Source organism: Parus major, chromosome 1A, assembly GCF_001522545.3.
Source record: "Parus major isolate Abel chromosome 1A, Parus_major1.1, whole genome shotgun sequence".
In the NCBI taxonomy this organism is placed as follows: Eukaryota; Metazoa; Chordata; class Aves; order Passeriformes; family Paridae; genus Parus; species Parus major.
The window spans coordinates 35,828,669-35,849,232 of record NC_031773.1 but is presented as its reverse complement, the minus strand read 5'-3'; the positions used below and the strand labels follow the sequence as shown (position 1 = coordinate 35,849,232).

Below are 20,564 nucleotides of genomic sequence, written 5' to 3'. Positions count from 1 at the left end.
GCCGTGCCCGGCCTGCCCCTGGCTAGCTCCAGGGTCCTGCCCGGCGTCGTCCTCCGCAGGGACTTCGCTGCCTACTGCCCGACGGACGGGGAGCTGCGGGCCCTGCTCGTCACCGAGCCCCTACGGCCCGCCCTGACGGCCCCCGGTGTCGAGTTTGTTGTAGACTCCGAAGGTCAGTATCAGGCTTCCCTGCGCTGGATCGCTAAGAGGACAGAAGCCTTAATGAAACACTTACAGAGTAACAACGTTAAGCTGTTACTGTCGAGCGTGAAGCAAGAAGAAGTAGTTATCTACTCTGCCAAATTATATGGTGTGTCTGTGGTAGAGTGCTTGTCGTCGGAAGAAATGGCCCTTATCAGTGAAATCACCGGTGTGTCCCCTTCTGCACCTTTTAGTGATAACACGGACAGAGAAATAACCGAAACTGCCGTAGTGACGTTTTGCCAGCCCTTGCTGCTCGCCTCCAAGAGATGCGTGCACATCGGCTTCACCAGTGTGTGTGCCTTCCAGCCCCATTGCCTGATCCTCTGTGGGCCGGTCGATGGCGTTAATGAGCAACATGCTGCTGCTTTGCAGGAGGCGTTCACCATGCTGCAGCAGCTGTTTAAAACAGTTGATCAGAGGGAAGAGGGATGGAAAGCAGAAGGTGGAAGCCAGAGCGAAGCCTCGCATATTTGCACTTGGCATTCTTCAGCTACTCAGAAACAAGTGGTGATAGAAAATACTTGTAACCAGGTTTCTGAATGTCAGCTGAAAGCACTTAGTGATGAAACAGAGAGAAAAATCTTAGAAAGTGATCTGCTGGTCCACAATCGAATGACCCACAGTGCTCTTGTGTCAGTGGCACACAACACTGATACAGTCACTGCGTGTGAGGGCCTGGATGTTGGCAAAGGTCTAGAGAAGGCGTGTTGCCATGTGGTTCCATTTAAACAGGAGGAGAGTTGTGCAGGTATTGCACAGGATTACTCCAATTGCCTCATAGAAGCAGGATCAGTTTTGCCAGTAGGAGGTTACTTTGAAATCTTGTTGCATTATTATATTCAGGATTATGCAAAACAGTGTCAGCAGTCAGAGGTAATCATTGTATCTAACACAGTTGCTGATGCTTTGCTAAGTATTCCCAAGGCCTTGTACCAGACTGCAGAACGAGATGGCTTTACCAAATTCTATCTTGAAGCCGTTAATTTACTCCGAAAAAATCAGCCACTGCCTGTAAACGATGAAGGCTTAGAGTCAGTGTATTGCAAATACCAGTTAGTCATTTCAGTTCTTCATTGTGTTACAGAGCTTCTCTCCATAGACTTAGTAATTGGTATTAGGCGGCCGCTCCAAAAAATTGAGGATCGTGACTCAGAAGATGACTCCTGAAATCGTTAATAAAGAATTATTTTGATGATCTGTTGTTTCCTTGTGTCTTCTTGTCAAATGGACACCCTCAAAAGTTGGTGCTAGAGACTAAAAGATGCTTCTTCTCATAGAAGAAAAAGGCTAACCAGCTGAGACTGGAAAACTGGGTTTGACATTTTGAATGTGAAGGAGTGTAGCTGATTTCCACTGCAGAAGATGTGCAGTGCAGTCTCCATCCGCATGCTGAGGATCATGTGTACATTCAAGCCAAGGGTCAGTTTTGCTTCTTTTAGTGGATTGAGTGTTTTCACAGCTAGATGTGACTTGTTTTCTTGGCATGTTAAAAGTTGCCAGTACGACATGAGCCACTGAACTTTCAAGTTAATCCACCGGTGGGTGGATTCTGTAGCCTTCATAATTAGCCAGATTAAATGGTATTTTTTAATAAAATTATTTTATATATGTCATGACTTTGACTATAAAGGGAAAAAAAATAAATGTTGTTGGCCTGTTCAGCACTGGGGCAGGCAGCAGTAAACCACTGTGGTGTATCCCAGTGAAGAATTTTCTGATAGGAGATTGAATTAATTTCAGTTGAACTAGAAGAGTTAAAAATAATTTCATACCATGACTTTATGGCAGTTTCTCTGGAAAATTAGTTTATATGACATTGCTTAATACAACTATTAATTTTAACTACCATGGGTTGAGTTGTGGTTCTGGTATGAAAGGCTATGTACTTATGGGAAAAGTTTACCCAGGCAGTAATGCAGTTCTGCGTGAAAAAGCTGGGACAGTTCAGTCTTTGATCATTTGGGGTTTTATTCTGGGTTTGATTTTTGGTTGGTTCTGGTTTTCTCTTCTTTTTTCCCTAGATTTTTCACTGTAAGAATATTTGCTTTAAGCCCAGTAGCACCTGCACCCTTTCTGCTGGCTCCTAAAAACGACAGGTTTGATGGAGGAAGTTTTTGAGTAACTTGACCAGCTGATAGTGGTATCAAATTGATTCTCTGTGTGTTTCCCAGTGTTGCATAGTACTGCCAGTAATGTGGGGTTTTTTTTCCTTTTTTTTCTTTTTTCTTTTTTTTTTTTTTAATCTACCATCAAATAAAATTTAGTGGAGCTGTTTTAAAACCATAAGCATAAATCATATTTACCTGCTATACCTGAGATGATTACAACTAGAAAAGAAATTTTTTCCCCCTCTGTTAATTTATGCATTTCCTTTTTCAGTTTCTTCAAAAGATTCAAACTGCCAAATTTCTTTCAGATGTTTTGTCAGCAATTCTTCGTTTGACTACAGCTTTCCATTGACATTTTACATAGACTCCTGGTAATATAAAACACGGTAATATTTTTTTTTTCCCTGACTAATACACCCTTACAGACATCTGCAGATGAATAATAATGAAACTCAGGGCTCACTAGAGTGATTTAATAAAGAACTAAGGACAGTAATTCTTTTTGTTAGAATCTTTTGGCAGGTGTAGGGGTGGGAGAGAATGAAACAAGGAGGAAGGAGAATCCCATTCTTGTTGCTGCTGTGTGCTCTTGGAAGCTGCCTAGTGCAATGGGTCCAGTAGGAGCCAAGAGAAATCTCCGTTGTGGAAGGTTTCGGAGCTGTGTGCCCTGTTCTGCCTGGATGGAGCTCCCGCCAGCCCTGGCACTTCAACAGGCACTTGGGTCTGCATTTTACTGTTGTAATGAGCTGATGAGACAGTTTTGCTCTTGCATAAGTTTCTGCAATGCTCTCTTCAAACCACGACCGACTTGCTGGCCAAGGATGAGTGATTTACCACAGTTAGACTCTGTGGTAGTCTAACAACTGTGGTGTAGAACATGTGAAGCCTGGTGGCAGCAGGGGTTCTCTGCAGAAGCAGCTTTTGTATTCCAAATCAAGGTGCTGTCTAAATAAAGAGAGTACTGTATCATTTCACATTACTTTATACCATTTGCACATCTGGTTACTTTCAGATTTGCTGCAGTTTCTTTGAAAGATTAAAAATATTTTGTTACATGAAGAGCCTTCTGGTCGTTTGATATAAATGGTGTCATTCTTACCGAGAAGAAGAAGAAAGTCCAGAAATTTTATCATATATAGAACTCTTACTTTTGCATGCCAGAGATACAAAGGAGAATTAAAAAATGACAGTTATATAAAACTTTTTTCTGACCTGTTTTTGGTGAAACCTCTCGAGTCTGAAGATTCATTGAAGCAGTAACTCTATTTCTTTGACTTCTCTGTCCTTTTTTATTTTATGAACAATCAGTTTTCCATTCTGAACTACAGTTTCCCTGTTCTGTCTGCAGAACTGGGAAAGTGGAAGTTTTTTTCCCTTGGAGAGGAATGTCCCTTCTTTCTTTGTCCTGGTCTGCAGAAGTGGATTCTTGTCGTTCAGGATTTGGCTGTTTGGTCCCAGTCCTGGAGTCTAAGCTCATTACAAGATGTGCACCAGCTCAAGAGAAAAAAAAAAAAGGCATTAACTTAGTCTTTGGTGAGAAGAACAGATTTACTGCTGGATTCAGGTCCAGTATTGGACCTCCAGTACTGGAGTCTTCTCCAGTAATTACCCTGGATGTGTAAACATGATCTATCTTAGAAAATATTTCGGGTTCACTGCTATCCCATCTACCCTCTAAGAGAAAGTCTCCTTGTAGCCCTGAGAAGCAGCTCAGTCTGTCTTCTGGGCTCAGGCTCAGGTGCTGCCACTGCCATTTCTGCTCTGCTGATGTTTCTGACCTGCTACAGCAACGGCCCCGCATTGCAGAGGCTGCTTGGGCTGTTACTGTTCCTTGTTACCTAAGCCTTGGGTATGCCATTGTTCATGACATCTCACAGCTATCCCGATTTTTAAAGCCGTCTCTAGCTGTAGCTTGCCCTTTGACAGGGGGACAAGTGGTCTCTAGACGCAGTGACAGGGACCAAGGTTACCTGGGACAGCTTGGGACAGCATGTTTACTCACTCAAAACCATGGGGACCAGTGATTTGGGACATTCACTATGGCTTTTTCTTCATGCACTGTTTCACAGAGATTATTTCTATTTTGCACCATTATTCTATTACTTCTAACCCTAAATATGGGTAGGCCTCCATGCAAAGTGGAAGTCAGGTACACATGGATGTGTTTCAACTCAGATCCAGTCTTGAAATACAATGTAAAGTTCAGGGATGCTAATGCTAATAGCCTAATATTAAAATAATAGCTTTAAAAAAATCTTGACGTTTAACTCTCCTTTCTGCAGCCCTTAGAAAACATGGATTCTGCCCCACATGAAATTCATCAGAATATTTTGAAGGCATTCACCCCACTCACAAGGACTTGTAGGTATATTTTAAGCAAGGTAATCCTTTTTCTCAGGTAGCAGATTCACATATACAGGCAGGGAGTTTCTCTTTTTTCTTACATTTTAAAAACCCCAGTTTTAATACATGTGCCTAGTAACGTGCAGTGAGACTAGGTTGAAACTGCCTCCTGCATGCAGTTCTTGAGAATGGGAATAATCTATTTACATGTCAGGAACACAGTGTTTTTTGTTGATTTGTGTGGGGGTCAAGTCTGAGCAGAGTTTTGCAGGTGCTGGGACCACACTGAGGCAGGCTCCACTCCCCAGCTCTCCTGGAGCCACTGTCACCATTGCTGAGCCTGCCAGCTCCTCACTGCTCAGCACCTTCCCTGGCCCTGCTGGCTGCTCTCCGTGACACCAGCTCCCTGGTTACCAACTTGGTATTGCTTAACTTCTTTAGTGCAAGTTATGCAACCTGAGCGTGGCCTTACATTTTCATCCATGCTTAGCTGACCTTCAGTGTTTTTGGCAGCTATACAGAGAGCATCATTAACTAGGAACCAGGCACAACAAAAAATATTGTTCTGTTGTGCCACAAATCTCACGCTGCTGAATCACATTTGCAAGAAGGGATAGGATAATGCAACATTTTATTCAGGAACATAACTGTATAATGGCATATTTTATATTTTTCTGTATATTTTATATGCAGAAAAATTACATTGTTTCTGATGCTATCTCTAGAAGTCATCGTCTAGAGCCCAAAGGTAGGGGATTAATCACACCATGTGAGAAGATTAAGGAAGATTAAATTCTTCACTTGCATGTATCTCCTGGACTTCACTAGAATTGCATTCATCTGCTCTGAATTTCCTTTCTGTTACATGACAGATCTGCTATTAGTGGTAGAAACTTCTGTTTTCATTGTTGATTTATTTCTATGCTTGTTTAGGTTAATCTATCCTCTTGCATATTGTTTTTAGCCAGGTTCTTTTAAGTCTCATGTTAAGAGAGAGAAGCTTTCAGTGCTCAGTTGTTAAATTCTGTTTAGTTTAATTTTGATCTTGAAATCTAAGAAACTACTATGGTTTTGTCACTAGTAAACCCAGATATTAAATAGTTGCTCTATTTACTATAGTATTTATGCCATTATTGCTATTTAAAACTAAACAAAACAAGAGAGTAAATGTCTGAATTTATCACTAGTCACTTTGCATTGGCTGTATTTATTATTATTTTTTATTATTTTTTATTTTTATTATTACTGGCTGAAATACACTGGCTGTAATTAACACAATTATAGTTTTGGAGTAGCATTTTGTGTAAGGTGTCATTTGTATTCTGTTAATGAGACTAAAAATAGATGTTTAGATCTAGGATTATGCAAATTACTTCTCCCTTAATAGAATATTAAGCTAATAATTATTTCCAGAAAATAAGAATTTAAATTTTTGCATTCCAAAACTAAAAACAATAAAAAAATGTAATATATGTAATACATAGTAGTTCCTTCTTTATGATGTGATTCAATAAAGGACCAGACTTTGTAAGCAATGCTTATTCCTGTAATAGATCAAGCAGTGTACCCTTTTTAAAAACAGTCCTGGCAAAAAGAATACAAAACAGTTTTCCATAGGGACACCATTTGTGCTGGTTCAGCAAACAGCTTGCTTTTCACAAAGTCACCAGCAGATAAAAGAACTGTTACACTGAGGCTTTGGTCCAGTGTGGGATTAAGGGCACATCAGTAATGCTCTGTCGTGCATGGCTGTGTCCTAAGCCATCAACAGCAGAAATCACTATAAAAGATAAAATTTCCATTAAAGGTATTTTAAAAAAGGTATTGTTTTACTGCACAGATTTTCTAATCTGTTCTTATTTTGAGATTCCTGGTAAAACAATCCAGCATGGTGATCTTGCTTTTGATAAGAATCATGACCTACTTTCAGTGGGTGTCTTCATTTTGCAGGCTAAGCATGTGATTAAATATTACCTTAAAATGGGAATGCAGAGAGGAAATACATAGCAGGGCTTTCTCTGTGTACGTGGGGAACAGAGCTCCAGATTAGAGTAACATCCACTCAGATATTAACTTTAGATTTGATGCATGTCTGGTATCATGCATAAGGATTATATTTATATGCCGCTGCTTTTGGAGCATCGAAAATGATTGTAGAAACTACTGGATTATATTCATAGAGCAAATAAACTGCTTGGGAGCTTTTTCCTAAAATCAGAAATACTCTGAGACTTTTAATTACTGAGAGTCCTGATACAGTACAAAATACAAAGTGCTGAAACAATTTAAATCTGTTATCAGTGTTGACTGTAGTGGAGATGCTGGGTGTTTTTTACTGTCCTCATGCTAGGAGTATAATCCTGAGTAGCAGTGCCCCACAGCAGGGCTGCTGCTGCCATTCCTGTTGGTACTGGAGGTGGCTCTGCCCTTGCACTCCAGCAGTCACACAAAGATGGGTGCTATGGTGCCAAGGTTAGATGTGGTACAGTTCACCTTACCAGAGTGTTTAGGATTGAATTTCAGCAGCTCAGTAGATCTTGCAAGCTGTGGTGTAGGTAAGCGGAGGGGTTTTTTGGCATTTCCAAACAACCAGTGCTTATAATGCAGCAAGTATCAGAAATTACATTCCCTGTAATCTGAGACATTTTTGTCACCTTGCAGAATTTTTTAGTGAGACACATTTTAAGCCTTGGCAGTAATTAGCAAGTAGTATTGGGATCATTTTGTTCGACTCCCCTCTGTTAAAAAGTTTGCCACCTGGGCTATAATCCTGAGTGCTGCAGAAGTTACAGGAGGAGCCAATGTGTAATCACGCAGAAAGCAGGAATTTTCCCCCTCCTGTGTCACTGCTTTTTCTTTTTGCTTGACTGTAGAGCTCATGAGGCAGTGAAATATGGTAATAACTTTATGGGTGTGTGGGTGGAGAGAAGGAGGGACAAGATAAGAGGAGACAGGAGATAAGAGGACCCAGTTCAAAAGGGAGAGGGAGGAAAGATGAAGGTTGATTGATGAATAGAACATAGCAAAGGACTGTCGTGTAGAAGGAAAAATATAGTCTCAGATACATGAATGGGGAGAAGCAGCCCCAGCTTTCACACCTCTCTCTGTGGAGAAGCAGTAGCAAAGGAAAGACATTAAGTTCTCCTCTCCTCTTGGAAGACTGGCAGATTGTAGTTGCCAAATGGTAAAAGATAAAATCCATAAAACTGATTTTCTCCTGTCCTGATGTAGGGGAGAAGCTATCTTGGAAAGCTTTAGGAGCTGTGGAGACAGTCTGTCTACATATCTCAAGGTGTCCTGGGCTGTAAACTTGCAGCAGCCTGAGATAAAGATTCACATTTCTGTTCCTGAAGCTCAGTGTCTAGGAGTGGGTAAGAAATTACTGGGTGTGGATTACATTTATTTAGATAGCACATCTTGTCCTCATTGTCCTGAACCTCCGGAATGTGCTTTGATCCTTTGGTCTTTTGCAGGTACAGGCTGTTATCAGCAACACAGAGTTTGGCTCCCCAGCCTCAGTGATCAGGGGCTCAAGGCTTGAGCTCAAGCCTGGGGAACTCAGATTCACGTTTCAGGGCACCCACTGAATAACACAGGGCTGTAGTGGGAAGCTGCTGGGTTTATGGCTTTGAAAATAATTGTATGAACTCTTACTTAAGTCATAAATCATCAGCTGATAAATTTGCCATCTGCTAGGCCTTAGATAATGAAGCTAAATTTACTTGTGTTAGAGCATAGAAAGCCAGTCTAGGACCTCCAAGCTTATTTTTCATAGTGAAATATAGCAGGAGTTCAGTGCTTTTACCCTCCTTATTGAACTGTAGGGAAAACAAAAATTCTTGTGTAGTTCTGATTTCTCAGAAGACTGAACCATTTTAAGAGAAACAACTCTTGTAAAAACCATAGATTTCCAGCATTTCCAATACCAATACAGTATTGGTAGCATCTTGTTTATTTAATAGCTAGCACCTATGAAAAATGTCAGTCCTCACTGAAAACAGCAGGTTTCAGCCTCTGCATGTTCAGACCCCAAACCTCTAATTCAAATGTATTCAAGTGATTATAAACAGAAGATATTGAATTGACAGAGTACCAGAGCAGTAAAATTAATTGCCTAGAACTTTAGAGCAGAAGATGATTGATACCAGATTTTTTAAAATAATAGTTCACACTGCTTTTCCTGCTGAAAAAAAAAATACATGGTTGAATTAAAATGTATGAACAAGATCATCAATCATTTGCTTGCTATTGTATTTAACATATTTGAGTTTTAACCATTTATTCTGTGGTGTCTCTAGGGCTTTGTAAATATGATTAATATATGATTTCAAAAGCCTTTTATTGATTCAGTAACTGACTGACTTTGGCTGTAGCATTTTAACTGCAAAGACCAAATTATAATAAAAACGTAGGAAACATCTCTGAATATCTTGGAAATCTGACTCCATTAACCATTGAGGGAAACTAGTGGATTTTTTCTTCTGGAGTTTTATAAGAATTTGTGCCTGAGGTTAGGATTGGATCCTGAACCAGCAGCATCTGCAAACATCATTTAGGATCTCATAAACTGTGCAGATTTTTAACAATTGAATCTTTACATTTTAACATTGCTCAGGTTTATAATGAACTCTGAATTTACATTGAAATGCAGAGAAATAAATTTCTCATCATTATTCCCTCTGGATTCCTGTTGTCAGAATGAGTGGGTGTTCACGTCAGAAGGTAGAATAAATGCTAGTGCCTTGAAATGCTGCAGCTCCTAATGGTGTTGCACTTGTCATCATGAGCTTTCCAAATGCTCCAGTTTTGAACTTGGAATAAATTTGCTCCACTCATAAAAACACCCACGTCTGTAGGAAGAAATGGGTGCATGTACCTTTCTTTAGTTTCCATAATGTGACATGTGTTTTCCCTCCGTAATTTTCCTCCCTGGCACTGTTTTGATGTGCCATGTGACACTGGCCATTCCTTATCTATATTCTTTCCTCAAGGCTGAGACTTGTCATGTTTTGTTAAAAATCTGAGATGCTGGAATTTCTCTTGACTTACTATTTTTCTGTTCACATTTTTTTAATCACCCTATTCAAAAATGAAGTTTAAGAGTCATTGAATGATTCAATAGCAAACAGCAGATATGAATATTCAATTTAAATAAAGCAAATGTTGAGGACTTTTCAAACTTTTCACAATAACAGGCATTTATTGTAAAAATAACTAACCAACAGTTGGTCTTCTGCAGGAATAGCTATTAAATATCATGGAGTGACAGTAATCAGCTGGAGGAGGAGGCAGAGTTTAAGACCCCAGGGTTTTATCACTGCTGGCACTGCTTTACTGCATAGCCTGGAGTAAGTCAGTTAATGCCCATGTGATTAATTTTTCATCATGAGATATTAGTGGGCTTCATATTCATAAAGGTTTCAGACCATGCTTAAAATCATTGGAAATCCAAGGATAGATGCAAGTGCAATCATTGCCTGTTTGAAAAAAAAAAAAGAAAGCAAAAAAAGTAATGTATTTGATATCCTCTCAGTCTCTCAATTATGTTTTTATAGAGTAAGAAAAACTGTTTCTACCAGGACTGGGGATATTACACATTGTATTCCTTTAGCCATGGCTGCTGTAGGGAAACTGAGTTGCTAATGAGGAAGCAGGCACCATTTCCTACATTCCTTTCCCTTCTAATAAAAAAACAGCTCCCTTACATGCTAAGGATTTTTGCATGCAGTAGAGAGAAATGTTTAAAATGCAATGATTTTAATGAACCCCCTTTCCAGTTCTCCACTTTCTTTTTAATTTTTATTATTATTATTATTTTTGTTTTGTTATTTTTTATTTCTCTGAGCCACTGCTTGTGATTTGAACTCCAAGCAGCTTGGAACAAGTAAAAACGTGATTCTGTGAAAATCAGGATATGTGCTGTGTAGCCCAGCCAGGACAGGTAGCAGTGACTTCCGAAAGGTGCAGAGGAAGGCCTGGTATCCCTGGCTGAACCAGCCTTCAAGGGCAAGCTGCCTCCCTTCTGGAGCTGGCATGGCCTGTGTGTGGGATAATGATGCCCAGGTCAATGATATGACCTTCTCCATAGTCAGCCAGCCAGGAGTATTGCCATGCTGCCTGGCACCAGCTCTGTCTCCTAAAAGCAGTGGAGGAAAGCTGTATGGAAAATCACTGCCTGGGAAACTCTCTCTTCTCCCCTTGCAGCCCAATCTTTCATTTATTTGTTCCTTAATCCAAGCCTGGCTGTAACTTTTTAAGGAACAACACATTTGTTGTGGAGTGTTATCACTTGGTTTGCTAGGAGCCTGGGTTAAGTGTGCAGCATACTAGCTGTGTAACACTGGGGATGGCTGATTGCATTAGGATGGAACATGTGGAGATGGAGACTGTTCAGTGGGTTATACTCCTCACATAATTCCAATATTTGCTTCTGTTAATCACCAGCACAATAAAAATGTCTTGCCATTTTCTTTTGACTACCAAACTTTAACAGTCCTCATGAAATATTCTACAGTTTGGAAGACTTACTACTGCCATTAAAACAGTGAGTCCAATGCCTACATATTTATCATTTACCTATGGAATTTTGCTTCTTTCTCCATAGATACTAGAGATCACATTTTAAAAAATAAAAATAGAAACGTATAACGTAATCATAAACATATAATTTACAACTTTACATGAAAAACAGCTCCAGCACAAATCAGGTTCTTACCTGGGATTTTAATCCACATTTCAATCCTTCAGCCCTAGTCTATAAAAGAGAAAGAAGTAATTTTGCTCAGATTTGTTCCAATGGACAAAAAAGCAACATTTTTTTGGGTGTTATGAGAGTTGATTTGCTTTGCTTGGGAGTCTGTTGTATAATACTTAATTCACAGAATGCCATTTCTGTAGGAATTCTTTACATGTGTGGAGTATTAGATATTTATTCATAGAATTACATATGTTAGCTGTAGTCAGATGCCCCGAACTTGAACTTCCACAGGTACCTTGACAGAACATCCTAGCAACAAAGACAAGGACAGGGAGGCATGATGTGTTAAAAAGCTGATTAATTATCCTCAGTGTTATATGGGAAAGTCAGAGAGAACTGAATCATTCGCCGTTAGCAACTGAAACCCCAATTTTATGTTAAAAACAAAGAAGGTTGATGCCTATTGTTGCTCATAAAACAAGCAACAGATTTTGATTAGAATCTGACTGCTGCTGCAAAGGAGATTGACTGGAGAAGCCCAATCCCACCCGTGCATGGGTGACGTTAAATGTCAGAGTACTGATAGAACTGGGAAAAGGGGGGAAGGTTTTTTTCGGCTTTGTTCTGCCACAGAGGGGCAGACTGGTTTAATGCCCTGGGCCATGGAAAGCTGCCTGGGAAGCTGCCTTGCCTTACTGCTGCTGAAAGAAGTCACTTGCAATGATTTGCCCTAATATATAAAAATCAAATTCCTGAGTACAAATGGGAAAAAAACCAGAGTGTACAGTCCTGGAGCTTGAACTCCCCTTTGCATTTGGTGAAATGGAGACCTCTTTTGTTTCCTAAATTCAAGTTACTCTACAGAACTTGGGTTCTCACATGTTGGCAACTTGAAGGTTTTAGGTTTATAAGGCAAGGGACATTTGGGAAGGGCTGATGCTGAACTCCAGAGAGCTGATGGAATGCTTGCATGGACTCCTTAAATTTGAATTCAGACTGCAAGTGCTGTGAAATGGGAATGGGAGTCAGGGATTGGACGGAGGGGGTCCATTTGCATTTGTCTCCGGTTTCATTGAGACCATCCTGCATGTTTATTGAGCCGAGGATATCTGCTGTCTGCAAGGCAATGACTCTCAGTTCCTGCTGAGATACCAGAACTGCAGGAGGCAGAACTGGCCGTCTTCCAGATGCGAGCTAACATTCCCTGTGATGCAGCAGCCTCCCATGCCGAGGTTGGCAGTCTCTCTCTGACTGCTTTGAGTGCCACTAAAAACCTTCCAAAGAAGAGAAATTTTAAAAAAGAAACAACACTTTGTATCAGTAATGAGAACAGATGTTGGCCTCAGATGTCACATCTGCTTCAGGTATCCTGGATACTCTTCAGAGGCATATGTAGAAGCAAAAAAACCACAAAAAAGTGTTTTTATACTAAATGAACCTGTCTCCCCTCTATCTCTTTTTTGACCCAGATGAAAGGAAGCCTCCTTTCTCTTTCCCTGGAGGCCTTCCTCCTATCACAGACACTGCCTGTGAAAACAGGTAAAGGTTCTGAATCTCCCTCGGTTTTTGGTCTTGAAATCTCACCAAAGGATCATGGAAGAACCAGGAACCCCAAGAAGCTTTGCAAGAATTTGCTTGGCAGGTATCAGCCAACAGAAAGAGACTGGAAAGCTCCTTGGGCTGAGCTGTTGGTCCTGTTGTTATCTTAGAGTGCCCTTCTTTCCATCCCCTTCTTTCTTTCCTGTTAATGTATTTTTGTAAACTGTATGCAGCTGAAGCATCTGGTCTCTTCCAGGCTGCTTCTTGCCCTTGGTTCCTTCAGTTCTTTGAGGCTGAGAGGAAAACCAGCTCCAAAATATGGAATAACATGATATTTTCGGTGATGGACAGGGTTTGGGTCTTCAGCTTTTTTAATGCCTGCCTGCCTGTCTTCAGAGTTTAGATGTGAGGGTATGTGCCTCCTGGAATTGACTTGGGTGATCTGGGCCAGGGAGAGCTGTGAGCTCTCCCTATTTCTCATGACAAGTTTTGGATATAAGAGATAAGCAGACAGCAGGGCTTGGTGTTTCATAGCTGTCTAGGCAGGCTGCCTTTCAGTTCACATTTGCTCTGTGTAAGACAGACTGGCACAGCTCTGTCTACAGCTGATATCACTGGTGGGATGGGCTGGGGGGCAGAAGAACTCATCATGTGGTCAGAAATCTGCCCAACCCTCCCAGTGAGTATAAGCCAAGAGGGGCTCGCCTTCCTGACAGCTGCATGGCAGGTGACTGCACAGGAATGCACACTGCTAAAACTCATAACTGTGTATGATTTATTGGTGTTCTTCACTCACTTTATCCACCTTTCAACTTGGTTCATGTACAGAATTAACTCAGTGTTTTTTCCTAAATGGTGGTCTCAGTGCAATTGGCAGTCACAAGAAACAGCAGAGGAGAAAGTTCCTTCCACAGGAAAGACACAGATTAAAAATAACATCAGCCCTGGAGGAGGCAGTAGTTGACACTGGAACTTTTCAACTCTCTTCATTTGCTAATGTTGTAAAAGTTGGCAGCATTGGTGACAGCCCTCTAAATACATCATGGGTTTTGGTTTGTTTTTTTCTTAAATAAGTAATCCATCAGAATGGCAAAATACCTTTGGAAAGAAGAGCATTGTGATACTAAGTTCATCTAGAAGTTACAGAGAAAAACACAGCCTGACTGTTAATTGTTTTACTTCAATGTCTTTTGCTGATATTGAGGGCTTAGAAGAGCTCAATACCGCTTTCAATTACTTGGGTATAAATCCAGAAAATGACAGTGGAGTTGGTCCAGATTTACATAAGGACAAATGAGATTTTAAGAAATGTCTGTATAGTTTCCTTTCAGGCTTTAGATGTAATTATCTTAATTAGCCTCTCAATTCAAGGGTCTAATTTCCACCATGGTTAATGAAGAACACTTATACTTGGTGACTGAATTATCTAACTTGAATTATAATTTTAGAGAATATTCTGAAGACTCCTAATGAGAAGAAAAGCCTGAGAGTTCTCCAGCTTTATTTTTTCCAAATATAAAGACTAAATATAGCATGTGTTCCCCAGAAAATGTGAGTGACAGGGATTAGTAATTAATGAACAACATGGCCCATTTACTGGCCTAGCAGCACAGAATTCACCGTGGCATGGAGAATATCAAACAAAACAACTCAGTTGACTTCCATACATTTAAAACAAATGAGGAATAAAGGCTTAATTCAGGCTAAAACTACAAAAGCTCCCTGGATTTAGTTAGCAGTAATGAAAACATTGAATAATAGCTAAAAAATAAGCTGAAACCTGAATTGTAAAAGGCTTAAAAATTATTATTTATAATTAAATCAAAAAAGTCTTAAAAGTTGTTGAAAATTAAGCTGTGTTCTGTCACAAGGCTTTGCTCAAAAAATATTTTTCAAAAGTCCCACCAGAACCCATGGATTGCATTTAATTGTCAGTGTTTTAAATCCCTGCCAGCCCATTCTGAGAGGTGTGCCTATGAGCAGCCCATCGGAACTATGTTGTTTCTTTGCAGCTGATCATTTTTGCATGGTTTCCTTTTAAGACAGATCTCAGGACTGGGCTGCAGGGACCCCAGCTCCTCAGCACTCATTTGGAAAGGGAGCATTTTAGGCTTGACGCCCTGGCAGGTGTGGACAGCAGAGCAGGGCAGTGCTCCCCAGCAGGCTGGCTGTGTCCTCCAGGGTCTGCAGGGGCTTCAGGCCACTGAGGTGAGTGGTGACAGTGCCTCTGAGCAAGGATGGCAGAGCACACGCCAAACCCCTCTGAAGGGACACCAGGCAAATGCCACCATGGTATGTGGCACTCAAGTGCTGCAACTGCCTTCACATCTTGCTGTCTGTACATCCCCTGCAGTGCCAGCAGAGGCAAGCTTCAAATGTCCAGAAATTATTGGGTAAGCTGTGGGGTCAAATAACCTTTAAATGATTGGCATATCTCCAGTTTTTGAGACTCATATTGCAGGCATGTTTTTGCTGCATTGTCACAAAGTAACGTGGTAGCTTGAGCAGGAATTGCTGTCCTTCTCAATGGAGGTAATGGGAATTACCCGACCAAAGTGCTCCTACTCACCATCTTAAAGTATTGCATATACTGGCCCTTTGTATTGCATACAACTGGCCCTTTCCCTGATACCACTTTGGTTTGTTCTCTCCAGATGACTTCTTTGAGCACAACCTGCTATTTATGCCTGCCCAGTCATACTTCTGGAAAAGAAGTTGGTCCAGCTGTACCTCCAGTGGCTGTGGATAGGAGGAGTTTGCATGTTTGCTGCCTTCTCTCCACTTACAGAAATAGACCAAGCCCTTGCAGCTTTGGGTTTCATTGTGTACCTCTGCTTTGCTTCAGGTACAAATCACCCACAGCAGGCATTTGCTGCCTGCTACACCACAAAGCATCAGGCATTATCTGTAAGCACTGTGCACAGTTTTGGTGCAGTTCAGTAAACAATGTACATGGCTGCTGTGCTCCAAGTGAGTCAGAGACCTAGAAATGAGCTGTTACTGAACAGCAGGGTACAAACCAGGCCTTTCTTTACCCAGTCCAAGCATATGAAGGCAGTTATTGCAGTAAATATTTCTCTCTGTCCTTTTCTTCACTTCAAAAGGAGGTACTTTCATGATGTCTGTTAGAGATTTAAACCACAAAACTATGAAAATATATTTGCTTGCTTATTGTATCTTTTTAATTTGCCAGCTCCTGTGATGCTAACAAGAATGAGAAGGGCACCTTTTCCCACGTGTGGTTTTGACCCAGGTATACCCAGGACAGCAGCTTTAACTTTGTAAAGCTAAAGCCATGTTTTCACATTTCTTTTTTTAACTTGTTAGGAAAAAATCTTTACAATACTTGTAAAGCACTAACCTGAAAATAATCTTGTGCCTGTAAATCCACTGAGTGAAGAGGTGCAGGATGTAAACCTCACCTGGGCTCAGCTGCCTTCAGGAGCTGGACCTGAAGGAGGAGTTAGAACCCCTTCTGGCTCCTGCCAAACGCTGACCCTGCTTTCCCCTGTGCTTCATTCACCCTCTGGGCTGGTGAGGAAGCAGCTGGTGTGAAGGGTGTTTGGGCTTGTTGCTGTGCCACAGCAACCCTTGGCATTAGAAAAGCACAAGGATAGGGTTGCTGCTGAAATCTCCAACCTTTCCTCTAGTAAAGCCATGGATTAAACAGCAGGAGCCTCCTCAGGTATGTGTGAATGATGAAGTCAATGGAAAGTGGATTCCAACTTATTTTTGGTGGCTGACAACAGATGCCTTGCTGTGCCTCACCTTCCGACCCAGTTCTCTGTCTTCTGACTACCCCTGCCCAACCCTGTATTTTCTTAATTTTGGTTTGTTTTTTTTTTTCTTTCTGGTTTTAATTTAATCCTTTTCTCAACAAATAAACAAAACCTTCCCATAAAATTTGCTCTGCATGAATGAATCATTGTCATGCTTTTTCTCCCTTGCCTTTAATAAATATTATAGGATGAACAGTGTTGCCCATGTTAAAGAAAAAGAAAATAATTAAGAAAACAGAGTGAAAGAAGTCAGTCTCACTATCCATTTTGTCCTGAGTGTAAGGCAAGGGTAGGGATCATGAGCTGTCAGCCATGTGTGGCCTGCAGCAAAAAAAATCTCCCTGAAAAGTGGGAGCAACCTTCTCATGTCTCTCCTGTAGGGAGGCAGCACACTCACCAGATACAAAGACTGCAGACAGTAGCTGCTGGCACAGATGCTGCCAGGGAATCATGCACAGTTGAGTAGTAAGGCAAACTCCAGGAAAACTCAACCTATAATTAGGTAATTCCTGCCTGAGCAATTGGCATCAACCAAGTGAGAAATCAGCTGTGAAAGACAGGAATTGACTGGCTTGAAAGAGAGGCAGATTGACTGCCTTAATTCTGGGGGGTGTTGGTTGGCTATTTTTGGGGTTTTTTTGTGTTTTCATCTTGGCTTCATCTTGTTTTTTTTTTCTCTTTCCCTTTATTCTGCCTTGTCCACCTATAGCACTTCCTCTTTCCTTCTCTCCTTCCCTCACCTATCCCTTAGGTGACAAGCAGATATTGTGCACAGCTCATCTGTTGCAACAATTTCTTCACCTGAAACTGAATCTGGAATAAAGCTTTGGGGAACTGACCCCTGAGGAGTGCATGGACTTTGCACATGGTGGTCTCAGGAGAGAGTAAGTCCTTTACCTCAGATGGGGTAAATCCTTCAGTGACAGCTTGCCTGCTGGCACATTTTGGCTGTAATAAACCCAGAGCAACTGTACATTACCCAGACAGTGCTTGCCTCCACATTTATAAAAGGCTGCTGTGCCCAGAGTACCACAGGTCTCCCACAGCAGTCTTTTGCAGCAAAATTTCCTACTCTATGTGCATGGGTACAGACCTGTCCTACCCTGTACTCGTGCCAGTTTTAACACCTGTACCCACCTGCACGTTATAAAAGCATCTGTTCCCTGAGACAGTTTCTGAAGAACAAATGTGAATTCACTGAAATGTGAATTTGTGGGGCTGCTTCAATGTCCTATGCAGAGTTCCTTTCCCCTGCTAATTCAGGCCACAGTGGTGGCACCAGCATTAGTGCTCAGGCAGAAATTGCTGGACAGCTCGTGTGTGCCTGATCCCAATGAGCTCCTGGTTGGGTCACCTCCCCTAGAACTGACCTGATGGCTGGAACGTTTCAGGCAGGCTCTAGGAGACCTCTGCCTGCCAGTCCTGCCTGCATGGTGCCCATGCATGGCTCTGGGGTGTCTGGTCACACAGCTGAACATCCAGCTTCGTCCTTCCTTCTGCTTTCCAGAAGGGGAAGAGGGGAAGGAGATGCAGCTGAAAGCACTCAAGGCCAGGCAGGATGGGGTTTTTGAGCAGCCTGCTCTAGTGGAAGGTGATCCTGCTCATGGCAGCGGCATTGCGTTAGACGACTTTAAGGTCCCTTCCAGCTCGAACCATGCTATGATTCTGCCAGTGAACACTGCTCTTTCTGCTGTGTCACCTCAGCTTTGCTGAAGAATTGGCTGCCGGAGGGAGCTGCGGCCTGGCAGAGGGGCAGGACATGCTGTGCTCCGGCAGGCAGCCAGCGCTGCCCCTGCCAGCTCGGGCTTACTCATGGGCAGCACGGTCATCCTGGGACACCTCAGCAGCCCACGTGGGGCTGAGCAGTCGTGATTTGAGTGGGAGCTGCTAAATTAGCCAGAGAACTCGTATGCTTTGGCCATGGGGCACAAAAGGCACGTCACCTGCTGTCCCCAGGGCTGCTGCACCCAGACTCAGACGTGTTCGCCCAAGGCAATGGAGAGGCACCTTGTGGGGTGCAGCTCTCCCTGTTTCTGCACCTCTGGAGCACCACGTCTGCACAGGAAAGGCTCGGCACCCATCAGGGTCTGACAGGCCCCGTGCAAGCAGCGTGTGTGCACAAAGCCTCCTGCCTCTGGGCACAAGGTTCTGTGCTCACTCCGGTGTTCTCTGCTCACAGGTGTGTGCACCTGCGCGTACGTACGCATACCCGTGATCAGATACTGGTATGTATAGATACATAGCTTGTGTGTAACAGCAGCTAAACTGGCTGTGCAGGGCAACGCCCTCAGTCTCAATGAACAGCTCCCCTGTGCCCAGAGTCAGGTTTGGGGAGAAGACTGGTACCTGGTGGGCAGAGGTAGGGATGCAAAGATGGACAGCACAGGAAAGTGTTCACCAAGGGCCATGCAGGCGTCTGGAGACCTGTGCTAGGCTAGTGATTCATTTTGGGCTGTAACAAACAGCAGGAGTGCCATGGTGTTGTGGGGAGTGCTACACAGCCATTTGAATGCTGTTAATCTCTCATTTCCCATTGCTGGCCAGTTGGAGACTGGAAACTGGCAGTGGGAAAGTGAGGAGGAGGTCAGGTCTGCTGTGTGGGAAGTTTTCAACTTGCATCTTCTGTAGGTGAGGACATAGAGGTGACTAAAGGAGGTTTGGCTCACAGACTCCTTAATTCACTTTCTGCTTAGTTAGTAAGTGATATCAAGTTAGTAAGTGATATCACTGCACCATGGCTGTTGTGAAGCTCTAGCAAAGCCTCAGCATTGCTGACTCCAGCTCGGTAAGTGGGAATTCCACAGCAGCTTTGACTCTAACCGAGAGAGCTATCAGCCTGGTCCCTGAGAAACTGCCTGAGGGATACAGATGGAACGTCTAAATGGGGGTACTTGTTAGCTCATTCCTTGCTTGGGAGGCTGGTCCAGAAAAAAATAACACCTAACACTAAATCTCTGCCTGCCTTGTGTTGTGGGAGTGTGTCTATGCTACCCTGAGAGCAGCCTCCTCTGAACTCCTCTGAGCAAGGGCTCGTGGTCCTTGACAGCTGAGATCAGTGACCTAGGCTGGCTTCAGAGGCTGCAGAAACAACAAAATCACAGCTGAGCAAAAGCAACCCATCTGTCCTGAGCCCCAGCTGACTCTTGCTTTGTTTTGACAAGATGCCCTCCCAATGGTGTTGGCCATTGCCAATTTTACTTTCTTTTTTCTCTCCCTTGTCTCTAAAGAATTACACTTGTGCTGCTGCTGTTGCCCAAATGCTTAAAATCATCTTGAACACCTTATTTGCTGGAAAGAAGAGCCTGCAGGACATCAGTTTGCCTTCAACCCCAACCATGTCAGCCAAAAGCAGCTGCCCAGGCTGCTCATGTGACATGAGGCCTCCACTATTGGGATGTGTGTGTCCTCCAGAGCTTGAAAACAGGGATGTCACACAGGTCTTGTTATGCCTTTTGGGCTTTCAGGAGGAATATGGATCTTCCTCTTTGGCTGGCTTATTCTTTGGCATCACAGCCTGTGATGCGCTCTGGTGGTGTTGATGCAGTATCAGACCCTACAGGGGTGTCTGCCCCAATCTCAGCTCTGCTGCTGCTGCTCCCAGTCTGTGTGCCCTTGGCTGCTCTGAGTCCCTACCATCAGGGACAACAATCACCTCCTGCAGCATGCAGCCCCTTGACTTGGAGTGGCGGCTCCAGGGGCTCGTGGTGTTGAGGCTGGTGTGGCTCACAGCTGTTTGCCCAGGGCCAGGGGGCTGCAGGTCCACCTGTAGCACCATCCACAGCAAAGGACAGTGCCACAGGTGCTGTCTGTCATGCTTTTGGAGAGGTGACTCACCCACACTGATTCTCATTTTACCCTTCTGAAGCTCAGTACAGACTAAAATTAAAGGTATCT

At 42.7% G+C, this 20,564-nt stretch overlaps 1 protein-coding gene across 1 annotated transcript; it reads left to right on the top strand.

The window, feature by feature from the left end:
• BBS10 (Bardet-Biedl syndrome 10) lies at nucleotides 1–1,401 on the top strand (the record flags this gene model as incomplete). Its single annotated transcript, XM_015626989.3, has 1 exon — nucleotides 1–1,401. A coding segment is annotated over one exon (1,371 nt), but the record flags the coding sequence as incomplete, so codon positions are not given.
• Between the last annotated feature and the right edge of the window lie 19,163 nt (nucleotides 1,402–20,564).